At 37.3% G+C, this 22,683-nt stretch overlaps 1 protein-coding gene across 10 annotated transcripts in view; it reads left to right on the plus strand.

Moving 5' to 3' along the window:
• The window catches only part of CACNA1D (calcium voltage-gated channel subunit alpha1 D), a 170,809-nt gene that overhangs the window by 124,782 nt on the left and 23,344 nt on the right, over positions 1–22,683 (plus strand). For 8 of the 10 annotated variants that reach the window (XM_069028123.1, XM_069028115.1, XM_069028117.1 and 5 more), the window contains 10 exons: positions 3,410–3,493; positions 3,824–3,907; positions 12,639–12,767; positions 13,486–13,551; positions 13,938–14,029; positions 15,320–15,479; positions 16,682–16,809; positions 16,920–17,016; positions 18,134–18,236; positions 19,307–19,408. In XM_069028123.1, coding sequence (XP_068884224.1) covers positions 3,410–3,493; positions 3,824–3,907; positions 12,639–12,767; positions 13,486–13,551; positions 13,938–14,029; positions 15,320–15,479; positions 16,682–16,809; positions 16,920–17,016; positions 18,134–18,236; positions 19,307–19,408 — 1,045 coding nt within the window. The remainder of the gene's footprint in view (positions 1–3,409; positions 3,494–3,823; positions 3,908–12,638; positions 12,768–13,485; positions 13,552–13,937; positions 14,030–15,319; positions 15,480–16,681; positions 16,810–16,919; positions 17,017–18,133; positions 18,237–19,306; positions 19,409–22,683) is intronic. The other 2 variants (XM_069028120.1, XM_069028121.1) reach the window with 1 other exon arrangement.

Below are 22,683 nucleotides of genomic sequence, written 5' to 3' on the forward strand. Positions count from 1 at the left end.
TAAAACAACAATTAATTGCTTTAACTCATATTAAGGTTTAATAATAGTAGGAACAATCTGAAAGCAAACTTAATGTTTTTCTTTAGGGTCCATGAGACTGATTAATTTCTCCTATGTCTGTGTCACTGGTGGGTGGGTCTCTTAGGCTAGTCTGACAGAATAAAGTTTTATTTATTAATTTTGTGCATTTAAAAAGTTGTTTCAGAGATGTTCAAAGCATCAAATAAAAACTCCTCTACTCCCTCTGTAAAAGAAAATAATAGATAAAAACCTGTTAGTTTTTATCTCATCTGCTTGACAGTGTCCCCTTAATATGCTGACAAAAGTCCTGTGAAAACGGTGATCTTTTGGTTTTGCTGGTCATATAAACTTAAGGCTACTATAAATTATTGATACTCTTACTATGATATTGTGTTGTGTAAAACCAAGGCACTGCAGACTGACTTCCAGCTCTGAAATACATAAAACCTGGAGAAGTGCTAGATAGTAAAGGTGGTGCTGAGTGTCTGCCACACTTGACTGGGAGATTGGATCACACAAGACTTTGCAGAATGAGGCCCTAAATTTTCCAAGAGAGTACTAGAAGAACTAAAATATTTATGTGGTAGATGTATGGAAACATACTTTGTTGCTAATTCTCCATGCCTACATATTCCCCAGGATTTGTGATTTTGTCCTTCAGCATTTCTCAATGAGCAAATTTTCCATAATATAAGCTAAAAGAACAGGCCTTTTCCTTCACATTTGCTAAACTCTGTTGCTCAGCATGGTTCAGTGCCATTCAAAACAAAATACAGCTCTGGAATCAAAAATAATACATCCACACATGCCGTATGTACAGCTTCCTGGTAGCCAGTTGTTGCTTAAACTTGTAATGATTTTCCATGTCGTTTTACATCAGATTTTTGTAAGAAAAAAGGAAAGATGGCTAGTAAGTGAATTGATCTTGGGTCCTTGCAGTGGTGAAAACAACTTATTTGCATGATGTTTATTTGCTGTGACTTGTCCATTCCTCCCTTTTCCAAAACCATCTTTATTTTCTCTTAGTTTTTTGTTTATTTGTATGCTTTTGCTTTACATATTAGTTTGAACAATATTTGTCTATACTGATGGAAAAGGTTTCGTAAAATAAATAAATAAATGTGTAGATTATTTTAGCTGTAAAGTGTTTTAGCTGTATTGAATCAAAATGTGATTTTTTTTATTTCAGTGCTTTATCTTGTAGCATGTCTAGTAAAGTAACTTTTTCTATAGCTGAAATTATCCTTTATTTGGAGGACCTTTTTTGGTTCCCATTGTAGAGGAAGATGGATAGCACAGCTCAGGATTGTGCTGATTATGTGTTTGCTGTTTGCCAATAGTCTCTTATTTTGTGTATATATATATATATATATATATATATATATATATAAATATTGCTATTCTAAAATCAAGGGAGATTCTTAGAATTAAAGAATGCAAGTGATCAGGAAGAAATGATAAGAGAAGCTGCCTTTCTTTGGTTGGCAGCTGCTAATCTCATTAGGATTATAAATTTCAGTATTGTTGAGGTGGCTCAGCGTGATGCTCACTTAGTAAAACTTTGGGAATGGCTTGTTCCCATGCAGCAGGATGAGTAGGGAGGCAGTGACAGGGAATTGTGCAAGAGCTCTTAGGAATGGAGGCATTTCTTCAGGAGGCCAAATCCATGAGCACTGGCTTCTGCCCCAAGACCGGAATTGATGGTTGCTCCCAAAGAACCAGAGTAGTGCAAAGGGTTGTAGAGATAACAATACTCTGATCTATTTTCCTCTTACTGCACCTTCCTTAGACAAAGGAATGATTGTAGCAATTTGTGTTTTAAAAGAGAGTAGCATTGGAAACATAATGAGCCTTTCCTGACACTGCTTCCTCTCCAAGAATAAAATATAGAGCTGTTGTCTACTGTAGCAGCTCTCTCATAGTCTCCAAGAGCAAATTTCCACACAAAATAAGCCTTTTTTTTCAAATAATAATGCACTCAGGTGCGTTACTTTAAACTGTGAAATTACTAGAAAATCTAGCAGTTTAAAATCTTGAGAAAAATATCAGTCCAATTGTAAAATATTTTGGAACTGATTTTGCTTTTCTCTGCTAACAACTCATGTAATTTAAACTACTCAGCTAAAACATTATCTTAGAGCAAACAGTGTAATAAAAAGTGTAACTAGACATAAGGTTAGATTAGCAGATTTGTAATTTTAAACTTCTTGCTAAATGTATTATTTTAGGCCTTCAATAGTGGCTGAAAAGTTTGTATTTTAAAATTAATTACCAAGAAATGTACACATACAAAATGTACATTTCAGCCTTTGTCACATAATTCACATTCCTTAGTCATGGTCAACTGATACATTAATATATCTGAATGAGGTAAAGGGCAAGTTCAGTCATTTTTGCAGTTCTGCATTTCTATAATAACTAGGAAAAATCCACATATTTCAGAAAACTCTGGTCTCCATAGTTAACAATTGTAATATATCTTGATTTGTTCCACACTGGAACCTACTTGTAGGATTCTTCTGAATTATCTCTGCTCAAACATGCAGTTTTATGCCCATAGTCAGCTAACTGCATGATAGCCCTTTACAACCCTTTGCAGCCATGTCCCAGTAACACACACGTGGGGAATATATTTAAAACCATAAAATGTCAGAAGGGTGATGAAGCAATTTATGAAAATGAGTTTTCAGACATTGGATTGGCTGCACCAACCAAAAGCATTAAGATAATTGTTCCGGTTGCTGTGGTTCTCAGCACTGACTTCACTTGCTACAGAGTCAGCCTCTGACTGCAAATGTAGGATGAGTTCCTGTATTAGACCTAGTTTTATGAATAGAAGATTAAGGCAGTTCTCCAACCTTTATGCACAGTCTCACATTAATAACTGTGCATGTTCAGCCAGTGGTGAGACCTGACCCTTTGAATATTTTACCAATCACTTAGATAAGACTGTCACAAACTCCTTGATGCGAGGGAGGTTTCAATTGGCTTTGTCTTGCAGAAATATAATGAAAGGGGTCTTGTTGTCCTCATTAGGGTATATATGTTAGAATTTTTCAGCCTTGCTAGAAGCCCAAAACCAATTTTGGATGATGGCTTGCTTGCCAACACCGTGCTTATCTGGTGGTGTGTTCTGCATGTGTAGAGTGTGTGTGTGTCTGTGTGTGTGTCTGTACATGTATATATATAATTATATATATACACACACATGCACATATATGTTGCTTTTCCTTCAGTAGGCAATATTGTTTGGTTTTGTTTTGTTTTCTCATTAGACCACAGGTTTTGTTTAACTAATTTCTGTTTATGCAAAACTAAACAGAAGTATGCAAATATTTGACATTTCATGTGTAATCACAAACGTTTGCACCCTGCCTGCTCTGTTCAGGGCTATTTTAGTGATGCCTGGAATACGTTTGACTCCCTCATCGTTATTGGCAGCATAGTAGACGTCGTTCTCAGTGAAGCTGATGTGAGTATATCCCAGCTTACTTTCCCCAGTCCCTACTTCTCTTTCTCTGTCTCCCCACTATTTCCATCATCTGGACAAGTCACAGATTTTGATCTGATGTTTCTAAAGTTTTGAGTACAGACCAGTCATAGGTCAATTATGTTGATATGGGAAATAAATAGCCTTTTTTTTCTACCAATTTCTTTTAGCTATGAAAGGGAAAGTTTAGATTGTATAGTGGTACATCAGAGAAGCCTAGAGTGTTTCTGTGTTATAACACTGTCCTTTTCTTCTCTTTTTCTGTTTGTGTTTTTCTCTTGCTCTCTTTCTGCTGAATGCTTGTCCTAACAGCACTATTTCACTGATGCATGGAACACTTTTGATGCCTTAATTGTTGTTGGTAGCGTCGTTGATATTGCTATAACAGAAGTTAATGTAAGTAGCAACTGTTCATGCACTAAAAAGTAATTGCTGTCATCAAGAAATACAGAAAATGTAAACTTAATCCCCAAAAAAGTCCTTTTTTAGAAAAGTATGTTTAATCCTGGAATCAAAGAACAAAACACTGATACAGATGTTTGTACAAGCTGCTGTTACTTATTAATATACTTGTATAGTTGCACATGCACACAGCACAGTGAGACAATAAGAGTTGTTCTTCTATACATGCACAGAAAATATATATAAAAAAGAATTAAGCTTATGTTACTATTTTACTTGAAGCCCATTGGTTTTTGTAGGTAACTTGACCAAGATAATTCAAGATTCTGTAAGTTTTTAGTGGCTTGGTTTAATAAATGATGATTTATTTTTCTGTGGGAAGTTTGGGTTTTAATGTTAGCATTCATATCTCATGAGGTAGCAAAAAAAGGGCACATAGAAAGTAAGGCTTTTCATGCTGTGGATTTTTCCCAATCCTTTTGCTTTTCATATCCTGCAGTAAGTGTTTGGAAATTTGAATTACTCTTAAAGTACTTGGAAAACTCCATATATCACCAGAATTTTGACTGATGGCCATTGCACATATAGGTGTTTGGACAACTGATTGACCTTGAAATTGTTTCCTGGTCTTGTGTTAAACTGTGAGAATCTCATGACTGTCTGAATTTCTGGAAAGAAAATGGAGGAGTGATGTGAGAACATGGGAGCAGAAGAACTTTATCCTGACCTTTTGATTTCAGACTGATTTTTCTCAGTTCTGTGGGGATGGATCTTTCTGTGAACTGAAGGATCTTGAGCTGACAGGGAGGGTCAATCAGCCCAGAACTGCAGTGTCCCCTTGAGACATTTCTTAAAGTATAATTATTCTTCATGAAGCATGTTTTTAAAAGCCACCTCTGATTTATTTTTGATTGGGTTTTTTTGTCTGTTTTGTTTAGTTTAGGTTTTTTTTTTCCCCAGAAAAGTTTTGGATTTAGACTTACAGCTCAAATATTTGCAATTTACCCACGATTTCCATTCACAATAGTACTGGTGTAGGTGAACACTGTATTTGAGGAGTGTAAAAAGACCAGTCATTCAGAACAGATTTCCCTCATAACTGCAAAATATATTTGATTGTGAAGAGATTGAAAGATCTCAGAGGTACTTCCATGGCCAAAGCAGGATTTAGCAGTGTATGGGCAGTGCTAATTGGACAGCTCTACTTCTAACTGGTCACTGCTGAGCTGTCAGCTGTGAAGAACACTGTCATTTAGCAATTCTCACAGTTGTCTTGAAAATATTCTGGAGACCAATTAATGATCTCCAAGATAAGTACACACCACAGTCAACAACCAGCACTGCCATTTCTTAGTTTTCATGTTATACTCACAAGGGGAAAAATGCTCATCTTTGACTTCTAGTTTTGCACGGTAGGCTCTTTGTGTTCTAAGTATTGTCTGTTTCTGGTCTTGCCACTTTTCTGTGCTTTGTTTGTGCAAGTCAAGAATGTATTATGGTTTCAATATATTTCTGGGCTTGATTTCCCATTTTCAACATGAAACAGTTAATGCTGCAGAGTGTCCAGGGAAATTTCTTAGGTTTTTATTACTTTTACTTTTTTGATTCTACTTAACTGTTCCTACTTGATTAGTTTAGTGTAAATTTCTGTAATCCAAAGCCCATATTTTAGAATCTTTGGCTCAGTGTTTTTTCAGCATTCTGAATTGTGCCATTCCACCTGTACTCATTATCTGACACTTACAGTGACCCTGGGAAATCTACAGCTCTGCTGAGATGCTAATGAGACTCTGTTTCCAATGGGATTTCAAGCCTGGTTGCAATAGCAGCTGTGAGAATTCCCACTATAGAAACTTCTTAAACTGAGGAAGCTCAGCCTTGTTTGAGGGCTGATTTGGAGGAGGGTAAAAAATCACCTGCACTGACAGAAAATCAGGTCCTGTTGCAGTTCTAATTGCAATCATCTTAATTGAGCAGTGTAAAGGAAACATGAGTGTGAGTACTTCATGTCCTCAGTGTGAACCAAACATTCCTGTAGGATCACATATGTGATTGCCTCGTGCTGTGGAAACAGCTCAGCAGCATCCTGATAGTGTAGCTGGGTATGCTTAGGTCCATTGCAAAGGCCAGTGAGTTCTAGCAAACAACAAGTTTGCATCTGACCCATTTTTTACAAGAGAATGGATTGGACTGTCTAGGTACACATCACCTTGATTTCAGTATTAAGTACTGGAAATTAAATAGCATCTCTTTTATTTTGTTGTTAATTTTTTTTTTTTTTACATTTTATAATGATATATATGCTTCCCTGAGGCTGATTCTTCTGATCCAGTAACCTCCCACTCTCACATAATCCAGGAAATTACTGTGGTTGGTGCCTCTGGAAGTCAGTCTTTAATGTATTAAGCAATTTACAGGATTGGTCAGCATTCTCAAGGACTGGATCAGTGGCCAACTCCAGAAATGAACCACCTCAGAGCAACATATATTTTGGCAATTAAAAATTTTCTGTGATTGTCTTTTTAATTTACTCTTTCATTTAATATCCCTTCCTTCAACCTTCTTCTTTTATGAACCTAATTGGTTTTCATGTTCATTTTATTTTTAGAAATTATTAGAGGCAAGTATATATAAGTAAAAATACCTATGGTGTACCAATAAAAAAAAATTAAAACCACTACTAAAACCTATATAATTACTTTTGGGTTCTGTGGCCTTTTGTTTTCAGAAACTTTCACATGACATGCAAGATCTTGTGTGGTCATAGAAATGGTTGCTTTTCAATTAAAAAAGCAGAGTAACGATTGGCAGGCACAAAGTGTGGTCAGTCCAATCTGGGAGAGGGACATCTATAACTTATGAGAATGAGAGATAAATAAATTGGAAATAAAGTAAGTTGTTAAAAAGAAATAACATGCAAGTTTCAATCTGGCCTGACTGTCTAGAAATGATCTTATTTGTCAGCTCAGAAGCCATTTTAATGACCAACACTGAATGACTTAGAAGCATGATCACATTGTTTCAGTAGTGGTTGTGAAGGTTTTAATTCACATTTTTTAAGTTTCCTTTACCATTCATGTGCTGCCAAAATGTTGAGAAAATAATGGAGAGTTCACTTTCCTCATCTTTTATGTAAATGGTCAATGCCATCTCTGTGGGACTGATTTTATTCTTGATGTTAAATGAACTTCAGATTTTCTGCTGAAATAGGGCTTAAAGGAACAGCATTTATAGCTTCCTCCTGAGCCCCTCAGGAAAACCTGTCTGTATTGAATCTTGACCTTGTGCCTCTCTGGAGGAGTGGAGTAAAAACCTTGTGTCTCCCTCCTGTAAGAGATTCTGGACTCAACTTTGAACAAGTCCAGTTCAGTTTGAGTACCACTTTATGCACCCCTATCATATGTTAGGTATTGGTGCCAGTAATTTGTACTTTTGGATACAGTTGATATATTTTGTAGACTTCTGCAAACATTTCTCTTTAGGCTTAAGGGTAAGTCTGAAAACTACATTCTCATCCAGCTTTGCTTTCATTAGTGTGAAGTCTTAGTGAAATAAATCTCGACAGTGTTGCAATATTTAATTTGGAGCCAAAAATAAATTTCTGAGCTGCTTCCATGGTGTTAATGGTAATAATTTATTTACTTTATTGTACAACAGAATATGGATTAGTTATCATATATTACCCTATGCCACCAACATATTAATTGTGAACTTAGAGTTTAAATACATCTTTTACAAGGGAAAAGACACTTTTAAAAAATCTTTTCTGGTGTTTCTCACATTGACTTAAATTTTTTATTAATTGATGTTTATGGGCATTTGGTTCATGTTGAACAGGGAATAGCAGAGCACTGATAAGACTATGAAGAAAATTTCTTGCTCACATTTGAATTGCAGTAGCTATTCTCTGAACAAATGGTGTGTTTACGCACATGGACTCATAGCACACGTTTCTGGAGATATTTTGGCAACCTGAATGTTTTGCTATGCTATTGTCATCATATGTGTTTGTCATTCAGATGCTTCCTTCTTCAATTGTGGTGATGAGGACATTGCCACCATATGTCATTTGTTCTGACATAGTCTTGGACCCTTTGGGACAATATGCAAAAAAGAAGCATTTGACCAACACCATTTACTAACATCACTGTTTTTCACCATGTTTATTTTTTGTTTAAGCACAGAGTTTGCTTCCAGTGCATGATCCAATCTGTTTCACACTATTCACAGTTTTGACACTGAAGTTCTTTTTAGTCAGGATGTTTATTTTGAACATTTGTTGCAATATGAAGAGTGCAACAAGGAGTTCCTGTTTATGAAATGTGCTAAATTTTTCATAAGCAGCATTAGTACTTGACCAAAATTGGTAGCAAATATTTTGCTCAGGGAGTCAGAAATTTAGGTTGATCATCGGTTATATATTTTGAGGATTGGGATTGTTTGAGGAAGAAAACTGTTCTGTCACACTTTTTTACTGCCTATTTGAAGTATTTAATGATTGGCTCAAAATTACATGGTTATGAAGTGCTTTGCTGACCCAGGCTCCGAGCGTAGCTGTCCCATGGCTGACAGAACAGGCAAAACAATGAGGGAGGTCTCTGTGCTCATTCCCCTCGTTGCAGTGTGTCTGCCAGCCAAGCAGGGAAAGCAGAAGCTGTCCATTTATTCCAGCTGTGCCCATCACCAGACTTCTAGCAGACAGAGGTACACCTGCCATCTTAAGAATCACAGAGTCCCAGTTTTTGAGGGACAAAAAAATCCTACCAATGACCAGCCAGTCCCAAAGCATTTAGGACCAAGTAGCATTGGAATGATTGATGGAAGGTGAGGGGAAGGAGGAGGCTGGATGTAGACTGTCTGACCACAGGTAATGTTTTTATTTGCATTCTTGTCAGCAGATATCATCCTCAGAGGCAGTCTCTGCTCAGCCTGTCCCCCTCAGTCTCAGGTCTATTCTAATACTTTCCTACATGTACAAATTCAAAATGTGCCACCTTCTTATGTGTGTATGTGCACATAATGTCACTGATGCTGCAAATAAGGTTGTGTACTTGGGGAGTGTCTGGTTTTTCCTTGTCTGTAGGAAGCAGACACTCTGTTCCTGTCAGTCTGTCTGTTTTTGTTGCTGAAGATTGTCTTTATCTCAGTTTCCCAGATCTGAGCATTGCTTCATGCTGGATGGACACACATAACCATTAACTAACTTTGTCTCCCAGATGAGCATTTCCTTTATGAATAAGTATGAATAATGTTTTCTTTTGTGGTACATCACTATATTAGCTTCATTATAATTGGTATTAGTAAAATTAACTAAGCTGCTATATTATCAGAGGGAAATGCCAGAGAGGGTAAAAAATTAGATACACTCTAAAATGTCAAACCCAAAGCACTTGCCCAGTGATGAATATTTTCATCTTCAGTAGGAAAAACTCTTCTCATATCAGGAGTTCATGTTCACATTTTGTTTCTAGCATTTATCTCCACCTTGGTATTATTGTACAATTTGCCTTTTGTGAACAGAGTTTTTTTATTTTTCATTACTAGCCTGCTCTTTCCAGTGTCCATAATTTGTAATCTCTTGCATATGACATCCTAACACTCCCCAGCAGCATCAGATCAGCCAATAGAAGCAGGCAATTAGGACTTCTTAGTCCAAAGAAGCTGAGAAAGAGGGATTTATGAGGGGAGTGTGCCTTGGGCAGTCCTGGGCATATACCACTGTGCAAACACAAATACCTTCAGTGACCTCCTGACAGAAAAAGTGAGGGATCATCATTCCTGAGCAGCTCCAGTAGAACTGATCACATAGTTTGGGTAATCTGCATTTTTAAAAGTGAGAATTAAGTAATTACTAAGAGAATTATGTGTAGAAAACCTTTTTTTACTGACTTTTCCTTTTGAGAGGTTTTTTTTTTCCTAACCAAGTCATAATGCAAACTTATTATTTTTTCATTTGGAAAAGTGATTAAATAAAAATGTGGAGGAGCAAAGTATCTTTTTTGTGGTGTTATCTATCCCATTATATATTACCATCCTAGTACTGATGCTAACTTATTTGGGGCCCTGTCCTTCTCCTATAAAACGTAGTGGGAAAAATTCCCAAATGCCAAGCCCAATATTTTATTTCTTTTTTTTTTTTTAGTGTCAATTTGTGATGATACTGTACTTTGATCTCTGTCAAATAACTGTGTTCAATTTTTGATGATACAAAATACTGAAGCAAATTAAGTAATTCGCTCACTATTTAAGAGAATATGAAGCTCAACCTGACTAAGTCACCAGAGATTAATATGACATTTCAGGCTTCATCTGCAGAAGGTGTAATGAAACATTTTTTCTTTAAAGCTTAAGATTAAAAGGATTGTTTTTCTGTGCTAAAAAGTCAGTAGCAGTGTGGGTCTGTGTGCACTGGTGCAGGTTTGGGGTTGATTTAGGTAGGCAGCTTTGCAAGATTGTTTCCATGATCTGTGATACTTTGACATTTATGATGTTTGTGATAATGAATTTTTCCTTAATTATATTTTGATGATTTTATTTCAGATTGTTGAAATTCACAGGGAATTTCTAATGAAGCTGTTGTCTTTGCTTACCAGCTGTTTTTCTGTCTATTTCATATAAGTTCCTAGAAAGTTTAGATGTTACAGCCAGTTTTACAAATACTCTTCGTGTTAAAGTTTAATAAGGAGATCTGGGTTTTGATTAATTTAATGCACAAATTCAGTAATAATCCCTTATAGAGTTAAAAGCTCTTTGTTTCAGAATACATTGACATGCTGGCAGGGCAGTAATGTATCCATATGTAGATTGCACGTTGTTGAGCAAACAGGTTTTTTTACCTTATTTTCCCCCTGTGATCCTTTTATATTATATACGTTTTGAAAGAAAAAGTAATCGAGAAAACAATTAGTATTTTAATAATGATCTGATTTTGAAGTACTACCCCTTGTTGCTTTTCTTTACCATAGTATCTTCGTATAACATATTTTCAAGAGAATCAGCTCCTCTCTTTTCCCTTCCTTCTCCTCGAGTTTTATCTTGACTAGCAGCAGCGTGTGAGATTTGAGTAGGTGAAGTGTGGCACTGAGTGTGGCTGGTGCATCCACAGCGTGCTGGAAGCAGCTCTGGGGAGGCATCATGTTCACTGCTGCTCTATGTGACAGGAATTGTTGAAAGGGGCCCCTTTAAAAGGAGGATATTTTAGGCAAGAGAGTAAGAACCATCACTGGGATCTAACATCCAGAATCCCTTTTTTCCTAGTGCTATAAATGTTTTTAAAGACACTCCAATTTTGGAAGAAGCTGCTGCAAGTCTGTGCACAAGCAAGCACAGAACGTTGGTCCTTTAAGTTTTCCTGCCTGCTCTGCAAAGTGCATGACCATTTAGGCTCTGAGGAAGGCTTCTCCAAAATCTGACAGAGAGAATAAATGGAGAAAAGTGAGATGTTCTTCACAGGGCACAGAGTTTGGCTCTGTGAACAAGAAATTGCATGTGCCCCTCTGCTGCTCCCTGTAGCTCCTGAGGGCTGCACAGATCTGTTCCAGAAGGATCAATCAAATCCTGATCCCTTTCTCCATGCCTGGTCCTGTTACAGCAGCTCAGGTATGGTGAGAGAGTTCAAGTATTGCCTCTTCATGGGCCCTTCTTTGGAAGGGTCAGCCTTCAGGGCATGGGGCTAAAAACGTTTGTCCCTTTGGCAACGTGTCCTTGTTAAGCAGTGCAACACCCAGTGTTCATCACTGAGTGACCTCAAGTTAATTAACTTTGCTGTAAGGGAGCTCCTGATGTGATATAAAACACAATTACTTGACTGGGGTTAGATTCCAGTGATGGAATAATTAATCTTCAAATGGGGCATAGTAGAAAGGGACCTTGAAAGGCTGGTTTGGTCCCAGAGCTTTGTTCCGGAGTTTTAGTTGGGCTTCCTGCTGTAATTTCATGCAACCTGTGAAAATTGATGGCTAATTTTGTTTGGCCTACAAGGGAGCAGATATTTTGTTTTGTATTTACTTTCCATTGAATCTTTTAAACATGTTTTATACCAGAAGATTTCATTATGAGCCAGCCAAAAATGTTTTAGCATGAGTCAGCCAAATGATGAGAGAATGGTTTTAATAAGGGTATTAATGCTTTGTTCAGGACATATATTGAGTTGAAAGATGTTTATTTACATTTAGAAATTAAAAATGTTCTTCATTTTATTTGTGGTTAAGCTAACTTTTTTTAATCTTTTATTTGATTTTAATATTTAATGTTCTTAATTTCTTAAAGCCAAAGCCAACTGAAACAGTCACAACTGATGAGTCTGGGGTAAGATCAGTAAAGTGACCCCAGTGGTTTTACCTATACTTGAGTTTATTCTTTTTACCATGCCTTTTTTTCCACCAAGTTTTTCTGTATTTTTCATACCCGTCTTACTGCAAAGGTGTTATGCGGTGGTTTGCATTCATTGTCAGTGTTCTATTGGAGTCTACTGCAAACAAACCCAATATGATCCTATTAACAGACCAGAAAACTTGGAAATGCATGTGGTGTGTGAAGCATTTCTACAGGTCCTGTGTTTTCAGCATGTAATTTTTCCTTTCATGTCATGGTTATCAAGGTGAACAGGCCCTCAAGATACATTTTCAAATCTTACCTCTTCCACCTTGGCATTTTATGTTGTTTTTCTGGAAGTGTTGCATGTTTGAGTTAGTATTTGGTTTGACTTCTCCATGATGCTCTTCAGAACTCTGAAGACAGCGCTCGGATCTCCATCACCTTTTTCCGTCTCTTCCGCGTGATGAGGTTGGTGAAGCTGCTGAGCAGAGGAGAAGGAATCAGAACATTACTGTGGACATTTATCAAGTCATTTCAGGTTAGCACAATTTATTCAAATTAGCTGTATAATTACAACCATTTATACACCAAATTTTATGGAGCAATACCCTGTAGAGTGCAAAAAAATTTTTTTTAGTTAACGTTAACAATAATAGCATATTTAAATACATTTCCATCCTAGTGCCAAAATAAATTTCACCAATTACTTCAGCGAGTCTGAGGGTCATTCTTCATCATTTAATATTAGCTGTTACTGTGAAATTTCTATGGTACTTCCTGGAAAAATATTTGGTATATTTAAAAGAAGTAGGATAGGTTTGATATATGTAGATCTCATGCTTCCACACATTTTATTAGATGACTTATTAGAAGAAGAATTTAACACATATTTTACATAAAACCACTTTCATAAGTGTAATAGATACTTGAATTATTGCTCCTGAAAACTGACAAATGTTAATGAAACTCTGTATCTGTATAGAACGAAGTATCTTTGTGTTGTCAGAATCAGTAATGAAAATGAAATTAAAGATCCTTCCCTCTGGATTGCTGGCAAAAGTAACTTAAAATACAATGAAGCTGGTATTCATCACATGCAGCAAAGTACTAAGAGTGACAGGCAATAACATTTTAAGCACTTGCATAGGAAGAAAAACCTTGGAAAAGTCTGTGTTGAACAGAGAAATTACTTTTGAAAATGGAAATAGAATGATGGTGTGAAATTATTAAAAGACAATGCACCTGTCCCTTTCTAGGCTCTGCCTTACGTTGCCCTTCTGATAGCCATGCTGTTCTTCATCTATGCTGTCATTGGAATGCAGGTAATGAGAGAATTTTTTTAGCATTTAAAACCAGGTTGGTCTGAGGCTTGTTTCCTAAGTTGCTTTTTGAAACGTTCCTTTGGTAGTGGTGCTGTGTATAAGGCAGAGCTTTCAGAGTAATGGAAAAATCTTTATTTGGCTCTAATTTTCTTGATCAGGAAATTCAAAAAGACACCAGAGAACTTTGTGTGCTGCTTTTTTTTTTTTCTTTCCTTGTATAAGTGATAAATTTACTGCCCTTATATGACTACCATGAAAAATCTAAAGTGTAATGAAAGTGTGTTTGTGAAATTTCATGCATCCTGAAGGAAGCTTAGATTGCAAGGCCTACGGCCTCTGATAGCACAGGTCACTGGAATGAAAGTCAAAATTCTGGTTTATTGTAGGTATTTGGAAAAGTGGCCATGAGGGACAACAATCAAATAAACAGAAACAACAATTTTCAGACTTTCCCCCAAGCTGTGCTTCTTCTCTTCAGGTGAGTAAACCTTAACTCTCACTCAGTGCATCCCATTTTACTGATGTATGAAAAATGTGCAAAATGTGTTTGCAAGTGAGAATCAATTCAGCTCAACAAGCACATCCTGTTTGTGGCTGTGTGCTGAGTGTCCTTTGGCACAACAGGGTTCTGTAGTGAGGTGATACAGATCTAAACTCATTACAGCTCTTGTGAAATTCCTTTTTGGGGCAGTAACTGTCTTCGGGCAGAGCCCAAATGTAGTCAGCCCAGATATCAATCTGTGTGAGTATTGGGAAAGCTGCAAAAGACTCTGTCCTTACTGAAATCTTTAGAAGTAGAACTTCTGTGATAGTTCAAAGAAATGAAAAGTTATTGCAGATGTAAAGAAATAAACTGTTCTTTACATTTGCTGAAGAGTTGACAAAAGGTAAAGGCTGTAACTTGCAGAAGGGAAAAATCAGATAAACCATAGGAAAAACTTCCTGAAGGTGAGGGTAGCTACATCTTAATGTGGGGTGGGGATTATGGGATCTCCATCGAGAGCTTAAGAAGAAGGCAAACACATGCCAGGAGTGCTTCAAAACGTCCTGGAACAAGGAGAGAATGACATGGGACAGGGATGCCTCTAAGGGTGACCACCTTGAGCGGTCTCTTGCCTGAGATTCTGTAATTCAACTCCTGTGCATTGTTACTCACCTGGCTGGCAAAACTGGCAGGACACTCCTTATCTGGGACTAAAGGCATCACCCACTGAGATCTAAATCACTTTATGCCTTTGACACCAGGTAATGAACACAGCCAAAGATGTCATAATTATATAATTGTCTTTTAAAAACTTGAAATCGTGGGGCTGTACACAGGCTTTATGCAACTGTGCAAAAAATGCAATAGCAGAACTTAGAGACAGGCATTTCTTCAACCACAGAGGATAGTTCATCTTTTGCAAATATGTACTTTGAAGTTTTATGACAGGTTTTCATACACAACACTGCTTTTGTACACAGTACCTCTTCTGCAATCAGCATTTAACTTGTAAATCACAGTTTGGGCTTCCAATTTTTACATGCAAGCCTCTATGGTGCATTAGTCTACCTTATAAAATGTGTCTGCATTGTCAGATTGTGCTTGTCAGTTCTAAAACTTGCTCTGTACTTTTCTTTAATTAGTTTCTACTCTGAAATGTTCATAGTCTGTCTTCACATTTGTGCTTGTACAGCTTCCAGTATTTTCTCAGAATGTAACAAGTTAATGCATTTTTAATCCAACTTGATCAAATAATGCTGAATTTATCTTTGTGACATTATAAAGGTGTGCAACTGGAGAAGCCTGGCAGGAAATCATGCTGGCATGTTTGCCTGGAAAGCGCTGTGATCCAGAATCCGATTATAATCCTGGGGAAGAATACACATGTGGGAGCAATTTTGCCATCATTTATTTTATCAGTTTTTACATGCTCTGTGCATTTTTGGTGAGTTTAGCTTGTGCTTATCAACAGCAATGAGCTTTGGCATTTTGGCTTTCTTCCGAATGAAGCGTAGTGAGTTGAGAGAATGACTGAAAATCCTATATCCAAAATATTTTGGCAAGGTTATATTTTTCCATACAGAGTCTTAAATCCTGTATTTTATGCCAATTTTTACAGTGAGAGTGGTGAAACACTGGCACAGGTTGCCCAAAGGGGTGGCAGATGACCCTCATGCCTGGGAACAGCCAAGGTTAGGTTGGGCAGAGCCCTGAGCAGCCTGCTCTGGCTGAAGATGTCCTTGCTTATTGCAGGGAATTGGTATAGATGATCTTTAGAGGTCCTTACCTCCCCAAACTATTCTAAGATTCTAAATTCTCACGTGTGAGATTTTCTCCTGACTGCACATGTGTGCAGGGTGGTTGGCTGCACATTTCAAAGCTGAATTAGTATTTTGATAGCTGTTATTTCATGCATTTCTCAATGGTACCATTAAATATTCATTAATAATAGAGCTGCAATTCCCTTGACTTACTAGTAATGCTGTTTGTTTTGTTTAAACTTAGAATTTGGATTTGTGTCTCTACAAGTGTCTTCATGTGTGGCACATGAGAAGTGAACAATAACCTTTCACCCTAACCTATGTCAGAATGGATTATTTGCTCCAAAATAATTGTTGAAATATGTTTTTCCTCATTGCAGGTGTCTGGTATAAGCTGATTGATTTGTTTTATTCACAGTAATCGTTTCCTTGCAAAAGGAGAGTGGTCCACCAAAATTCTGTGAACTGATGTAAACATATATGTTCTGCTGCTCTGTATCACCTTCTGTGCTAACAAAATGTGTTGTCATGAAATTGAATCCTATTGCTACAGAAACAGTTTCCTGAGATACACACTGGGCCATAATATGTGTATTGCACCCATTCTTCAGTTTGATATAGTGGGATCTGGAAAACTGAGGAAGAGAAAAAAAACCATGTTGCAGCCAATGTCAGAACATTGAGTACTCTAAAATAGAACTGTGTCGTTAATTGATGGACTTCCAGTTAGGCAGTTAAATGCAAATATTTTCTGTGCTATTTGACAATATTTGCCAAAAATTTTTGATCTATTTGTTTGAGTTCTTAACCTACTACCTATTGAATTTAAAAAATCAAAATAATCGAGGTGGATTCTTCCTAATTACTTGTTTGGGTTTTTTTTTAGATTATAAACTTATTTGTGGCTGTCATTATGGATAATTTTGATTATTTGACACGTGACTGGTCCATTCTGGGCCCCCATCATTTGGATGAATTCAAAAGAATATGGTCAGAATATGACCCTGAAGCAAAGTAAGTTAGATTATTTCTCTGGTATAATTTATTTGGTGAGAACAATACAAGCAGAACAGGGTGTGTTTTTTGGGAGTGGATGTTTGGTAACTGATGTGTGTTGGTTCTAGGGGAAGGATAAAGCACCTCGATGTGGTGACGTTGCTGAGACGGATTCAGCCACCTCTTGGTTTTGGCAAGTTATGCCCTCACCGAGTGGCCTGCAAGGTGGGTTTCACCTGATTTTCTCTCCAACTGCAAGATGATAAAGCTGGAGGGAATAATAGTGTGTAATACAATATGAAGCAGCTAGTAAGAAAACAGAAAAAAGTTGGAATTTAAAATTTTATAGAATCTGTCTGGAAAAATGTTTAATTTTGACAAGGATTAATGGCTTTTTAATGTAAAAGTTGAAAAGCAACACAAAGGAGATGAATGATTATTACATTATTTGAGGACTTCAGAATTATGGATATTGTGATTTTAGCAGTTTCATTGGGAATAAGATCAGACCTGTTAATTGAAGGATTGTTACAACAGTACTGTACTTTAGATTTCTTGTATATCTGTTTTATAAATAGGTAAAGTTGACATGTGAACCATTGGGTTGGAATGGAATGTCTCAAGGCATACTTAAAGCAAACCTCTGTCTATATACTAACATCAATTATTCATTGAGTAATGCTTTTAAACTAGAATAGAAGAAAATCCAAGTCAGACATCAGGAAAAGATATTGATAGGTGAAATTGTATTCTTTTGGCAGACAGGGTCACAGCAATGCTGCTCTAAAAGGAGAACACTGATGCAGGGATGGACTGACCCAGAGAGAAAAGCCCCTTTCACAGGAGTTCAGTGTAGCTGGCATAAGAGACTCACAACATCACTGAAGAGTTTCTTGAGGAGTAAATGGGCTCAGACAATTAAGACCTGGTGCTCTTTATGGAGCATGAGGAACCCCTGGGAAAGCTGGGACATGACTGCAGCTGGAGGCTGTGCCCTGAAAGAGATGCTTTTGTCCTTAGTACTGGCACAGTGTGACTCGCAGTCAAGAACTTCAGTGTTTGAAAGTTAGCTCAATAAATAGCTCAAGAAAACTACTGTACATTTTAACTTTTGAATAAGCATGCATGTGATTAATATCAAAAATATTGGCTGAATATTATACACAGCTAGGATGGAAGACTCAACTTAGTTTTGAAGAGCTTACATAATTTACGTTCCTCTCACTAATACTATTCTTTGGATACATCCACTTTTCAAAAATTAACATTACAAATTTTTTTTCAAAGAAGGTCTTTTCAAAGAAAGCAGCATCAAAATTTGTTTTCCTTTTCTCATTTTCAGAGGTTAGTAGCCATGAATATGCCACTAAACAGTGATGGAACCGTCATGTTCAATGCTACTTTATTTGCTTTGGTTAGGACTGCTCTAAAGATAAAAACAGAAGGTAAGATTCTTCACTGTAAAGCCTTTACTGCACTTGTCAGAAAGCACAATAAGGAAAAGTTACAGTTTATTTCTTTTGTTGGACATGAGTAGGGCTGCCTTGGTCTTGCTGGATCTGGTTTGCTTTTGGATCATGGATTGTATTCACTGTTGCTAGGAATGATTCGCTAGAAAATGAAAGGAAAGGGAAAGTGAGCCCAGAGGCAAAGATACATCAGAAATTATTCTGTGTTTTTATCTGGTCAGATAAAAATGTGCAGCAGTGGCATAGCAGGAGTTCTACTTCAAGAAATGAATGAACTCCCCTTCCTACCCATTCAAGGTGCTCCTTCCTCACTACCTTTTAGCTCAGTGGTGCAACTGCAGCTTTTGCACACTTGAAAGCAACATTCCCAATCTGGTCAAGGCCAGTTCTGACTGGGTTGAATGGATTTCTGTCATTTGTATTAAAGAAAGAAAGGTTTTTAAAGATAGTGGAATGTTTCAAAGGATTTTCTTTCTATTTTTACACATTTTTCAATTTTTTTTGCCATCTTTTACTGCTTTTGGTTCCATGTCTTCTGCTGTTCTCAGGAGAATTTGGGTTCTGCTGGCAATAACAAACTTAGATTAGGGCCCCTCAGGCATTATTGTGGTTTAGGTGAGCACTGCAAGGGATGAAAAACTGCTCAGTACTCAGTTGTTTGAACTTTCAAGCCTGTACAGCTGAGAAATTACAATGATTAAGTAAATAAAGGCTCAGCTTTGGATCAAGGAAGAAGTGGCTTGTAAAGAGCAAGTTGTCACTTTCTGGACAGTTTAAGCAGAAGGAGTGTCAGAGTGAGGCCAAGGTCTGGAAGCCACATTTGATGTCTGCAGTGCTCCAGAGCTGGATTTGAAAGCACCAGGAATTTGATGTCTTATTCCCTTTTTTTCTCTTTAGTTGTGCCATTGTCTGCTACATCACATAGCCTGGGCTCACCCCAAAGGATCTCTATCACAGTCTGTAATTGTATACAACTAATTAATATCCAAAGGATTGTTCATTGCAGCTGGTTGAACCATCTTCTGTTTCCCATTTCCTTACCACAGGTAACCTAGAGCAAGCCAATGAAGAGCTCAGAGCAGTTATAAAGAAAATATGGAAGAAAACAAGCATGAAATTACTTGACCAAGTTGTCCCTCCCGCTGGCGGTCAGTCCGATAAACTCTGCCGTGTGCTGTTCTCTGTGCATGTTGGTCTTTCTAGATTGTTAGGAACCAAAGGAATAAAACTGCTAAATTTTGCAATTATGATGTCATTTAAGGACAACAAACAATAGCAAAATAAATATTGAGACAATTATATCCTATTGCAGTAGATAATACATATAGGACTGATAAGTGAGACTTAGTTCAGAAAGAGAGAGAGGAAAATGCTATGACTATTTTCTTGCTTGAAAAAGATACCTTATTAGACCTAAATATAGTCTTGGTTTCAAATCATTCAGCAAAATAAACTAGCTTGATTTCAATGCATTGAGCAAAACAACATGTTTTGTACTATGCTACATTATAGCTTATTTGCTTGTATATGTTGAATACTTCTGGGAGAAAAAAAAATTAATTGCCAGCTTAAATTTTTTTTTTGCTAAATTAATAAAGCAAGAAGCTAAACGATCTCAGCTACGCTAGTTTAAAACAGAGCCATTCCACAGATGATGGAAATGGTTCAGATTTATGCCTATAAGACTGAGATATGAATGTGGCCCATCTAAGGAGATATCTGAGTTCTAATGACACCAAACATTTGTGAGAACTACAAGGCATGTTTATTAAATGTTCCTACGTGCCGTAAAATGACATGTCAATATCTCTCTTTGTAAATATATATATTCTGATATATATATATATTTAGCCTTTTTCAATATATACATTTTTATTATTACGCTGTAGTGTAGGTTTAGGTGACTGTTTTATACTTGCTTTTTCAAGTTTTAAAGGTGCAGCATCTGTCTCACTGTCACCCACGCCCAGGGTATATTTACCCCGACATCCAATCCTCAGCTTCATTGTAATCCCCTGGTGTTTCTTGTAGTTTATTGCACTTCACAGTGCTATGGCAGCTCCCAAGATTGCTCAGACTCCAGCCCCTGCCCCGTGGAGGGGGATGCTGGACCCGGAAGGGATGGCCCTGGAAGGGGATGCTCAGTGCCAGGAGGAGGAGCACTGCCTGCACTCCGTGGCGCAGCATCTCCGTAGCTGGAGGAGCCACTTGCTGTTGGTGTAGTGGCTGCTGGATAATAGTGGGGATGAAGCCAAAAATCTGGCTAAATTGACTCTCCAAAGGGGAGCTGATACTGCACATTTAAAACAACTTTTGTGTTCTACTCTGTTGTTTTTAGCCTTACACCTAAGTGCTTGCATGGCATAGATGAATCGCTTTGTTATTGTTGTAACTATGTGCTTGAGCTTTTTCTGCAGCCTCTGTTCCTTTCAACTATGAGTCTTTCCGAATATTCTGAAGCAATTCTGTTTTAGGGTGGTGGCATGGAATTAGTGTTGCCTCTTGCCAACTTTATTCCCCTACATTTTTATTGAAATCAAGAAGCATGCTTCAGAATAGCGAGCTCTGCCTGCCTAAATCAATCTGACAATGAACCTGTACAGATTACATTCCTAGAACTAATCTCACGTAGTAATTCACTCTTAACTTCAGCTTCATTTCATTGCTGAGTATAAGCTGTGTATTTATTTTCAGCTATACTAAAATTCATTGCTAATGTTTATTCTGCAAATGTAGCTCTTCAGTGTAGCTAGAAGGCTGAAAACCTGGATGTGCTCAATTGATAGGAGACAGAATGGCTTCTGCAACCCAGTATAAATAGGAATGTGTTGGGAAGTCCTGCAGATTTGTGAATTTTCAATTCCAGTTTACTTTGTTCCTCTGAGGACCTTGTTATGATTTATCTGAAAATTGAAAATATTGTAAACCACCTAAAAAAAAAGGCCAATACAGCTATTTTACATTCATATGCCATAGGAGTGTAAAATAGCTTAGTGTACAGTAGAAATTAGTTTTGATGTTTAATATTCAATGGAAAATTGTCTATGGATTAACACCAGTGACAGCTGATAATAACAATTTCCTAGGAGATGGAAAATTCTCTTCAATATAAATCAACAAAGCATTCAAATTCAATATGTCAAAATTACTTGCACTTAAAATTATTGAGAGGTCCCATTTATAGTAGTTTGCACCAGTATTACTTGTGCTGATATTACTGAATGTTAGGTCCTTCGTGAGTCATGTTCTCCAGAACACTTATTTGCAGAGCAGAATGAAAATAATCAGTATAGCAGGTTTTTTTCCCCCCTTGAATTATAAATAAACGCACTAGAAATAAATAGTTAATTCTTGGTACTGATTAAATAACTTTTTACTATAACTCAGTGAGACTTTTCCTAGTTAGCAACACATTTTCAGTACAGAAGGGTGAAACTGCTTTGCAAAAACATAGAATGTCAGTCAAATGCCTGGTCTGTTGGTAAGACTAAAGAGTAAGAGAAGTACATAAAACTCACTAAGAACTCACCTGTATTCTCTAAACTTCCCAGTCTCCACCTGTAAATCCATTTAATCCTGCCTAGTACTTTTTGCCCTCTTCCAACATCTTCCTTTTGAAATGATTCCTTTTGCCATCACTAATTGTAATTAGCAATTTGTCTGTTCTGTGGTTAGTTATGCTTAGCTGCCTTCCTACACCTGTCTATATCTGGCTATATGTGTGTAACTCAGAAAGCAGAGTCAAGGATGGCTCCCCTTGGCCAGGCATCAGCTCCTGTGTGCTCATCTGCTGTAGGGCTGACTGTGCCTGTGACTGACACAAGCACCGTGCGGACACAGCCAGACTTGGGCGTGCACAGTTCAGTGAACTGGCACTGCATTTGTCTGATATGTTTATCAACAATTGGTGCATGTCCAAAGTGATCAATAAGGGCCCTTCATTTCTGCATCCTGGTATTTCACAGGTGTTGTCATCTCGGGCACAGTCAGTGGTGGTGCAGTGTCATAGCCTGACGTGAGACATGCTCTGAGTGCAACCCATAGCGGTGTTTGTTATATCAAGTCTGTCACTTCTATGTGCTTGTTCTTTGTAGGAGCCCTTTGCTAACCCACTTCCTTAAAAGTTCTGTTCAAATACTTGAAATGAAGTAGTGTATGAAGGATGGGGAAAGGCTTATCTGGGGAGTGAAACCAGAGCTATGTTGCAGATCAGTGGATTTATCTAAACTAGGGAAGGCAAGTTTACATTACATGTTGTATAAGAGATCTCATCCTAATACAATGCACCATTAGTCTCCTGAAGAGCTGCAAAGGTAGATTACAGGTGACCATCAAAGCAAATGTTCACAAAAGGTTTATTAATGAAATTTGTGGAGTCAACTAAAAAGCCTTTTATTGCTGAGATGGAATCCATAGACTGGTG

This window comes from Aphelocoma coerulescens, chromosome 12 (assembly GCF_041296385.1).
Source record: "Aphelocoma coerulescens isolate FSJ_1873_10779 chromosome 12, UR_Acoe_1.0, whole genome shotgun sequence".
Lineage (NCBI taxonomy): Eukaryota > Metazoa > Chordata > Aves > Passeriformes > Corvidae > Aphelocoma > Aphelocoma coerulescens.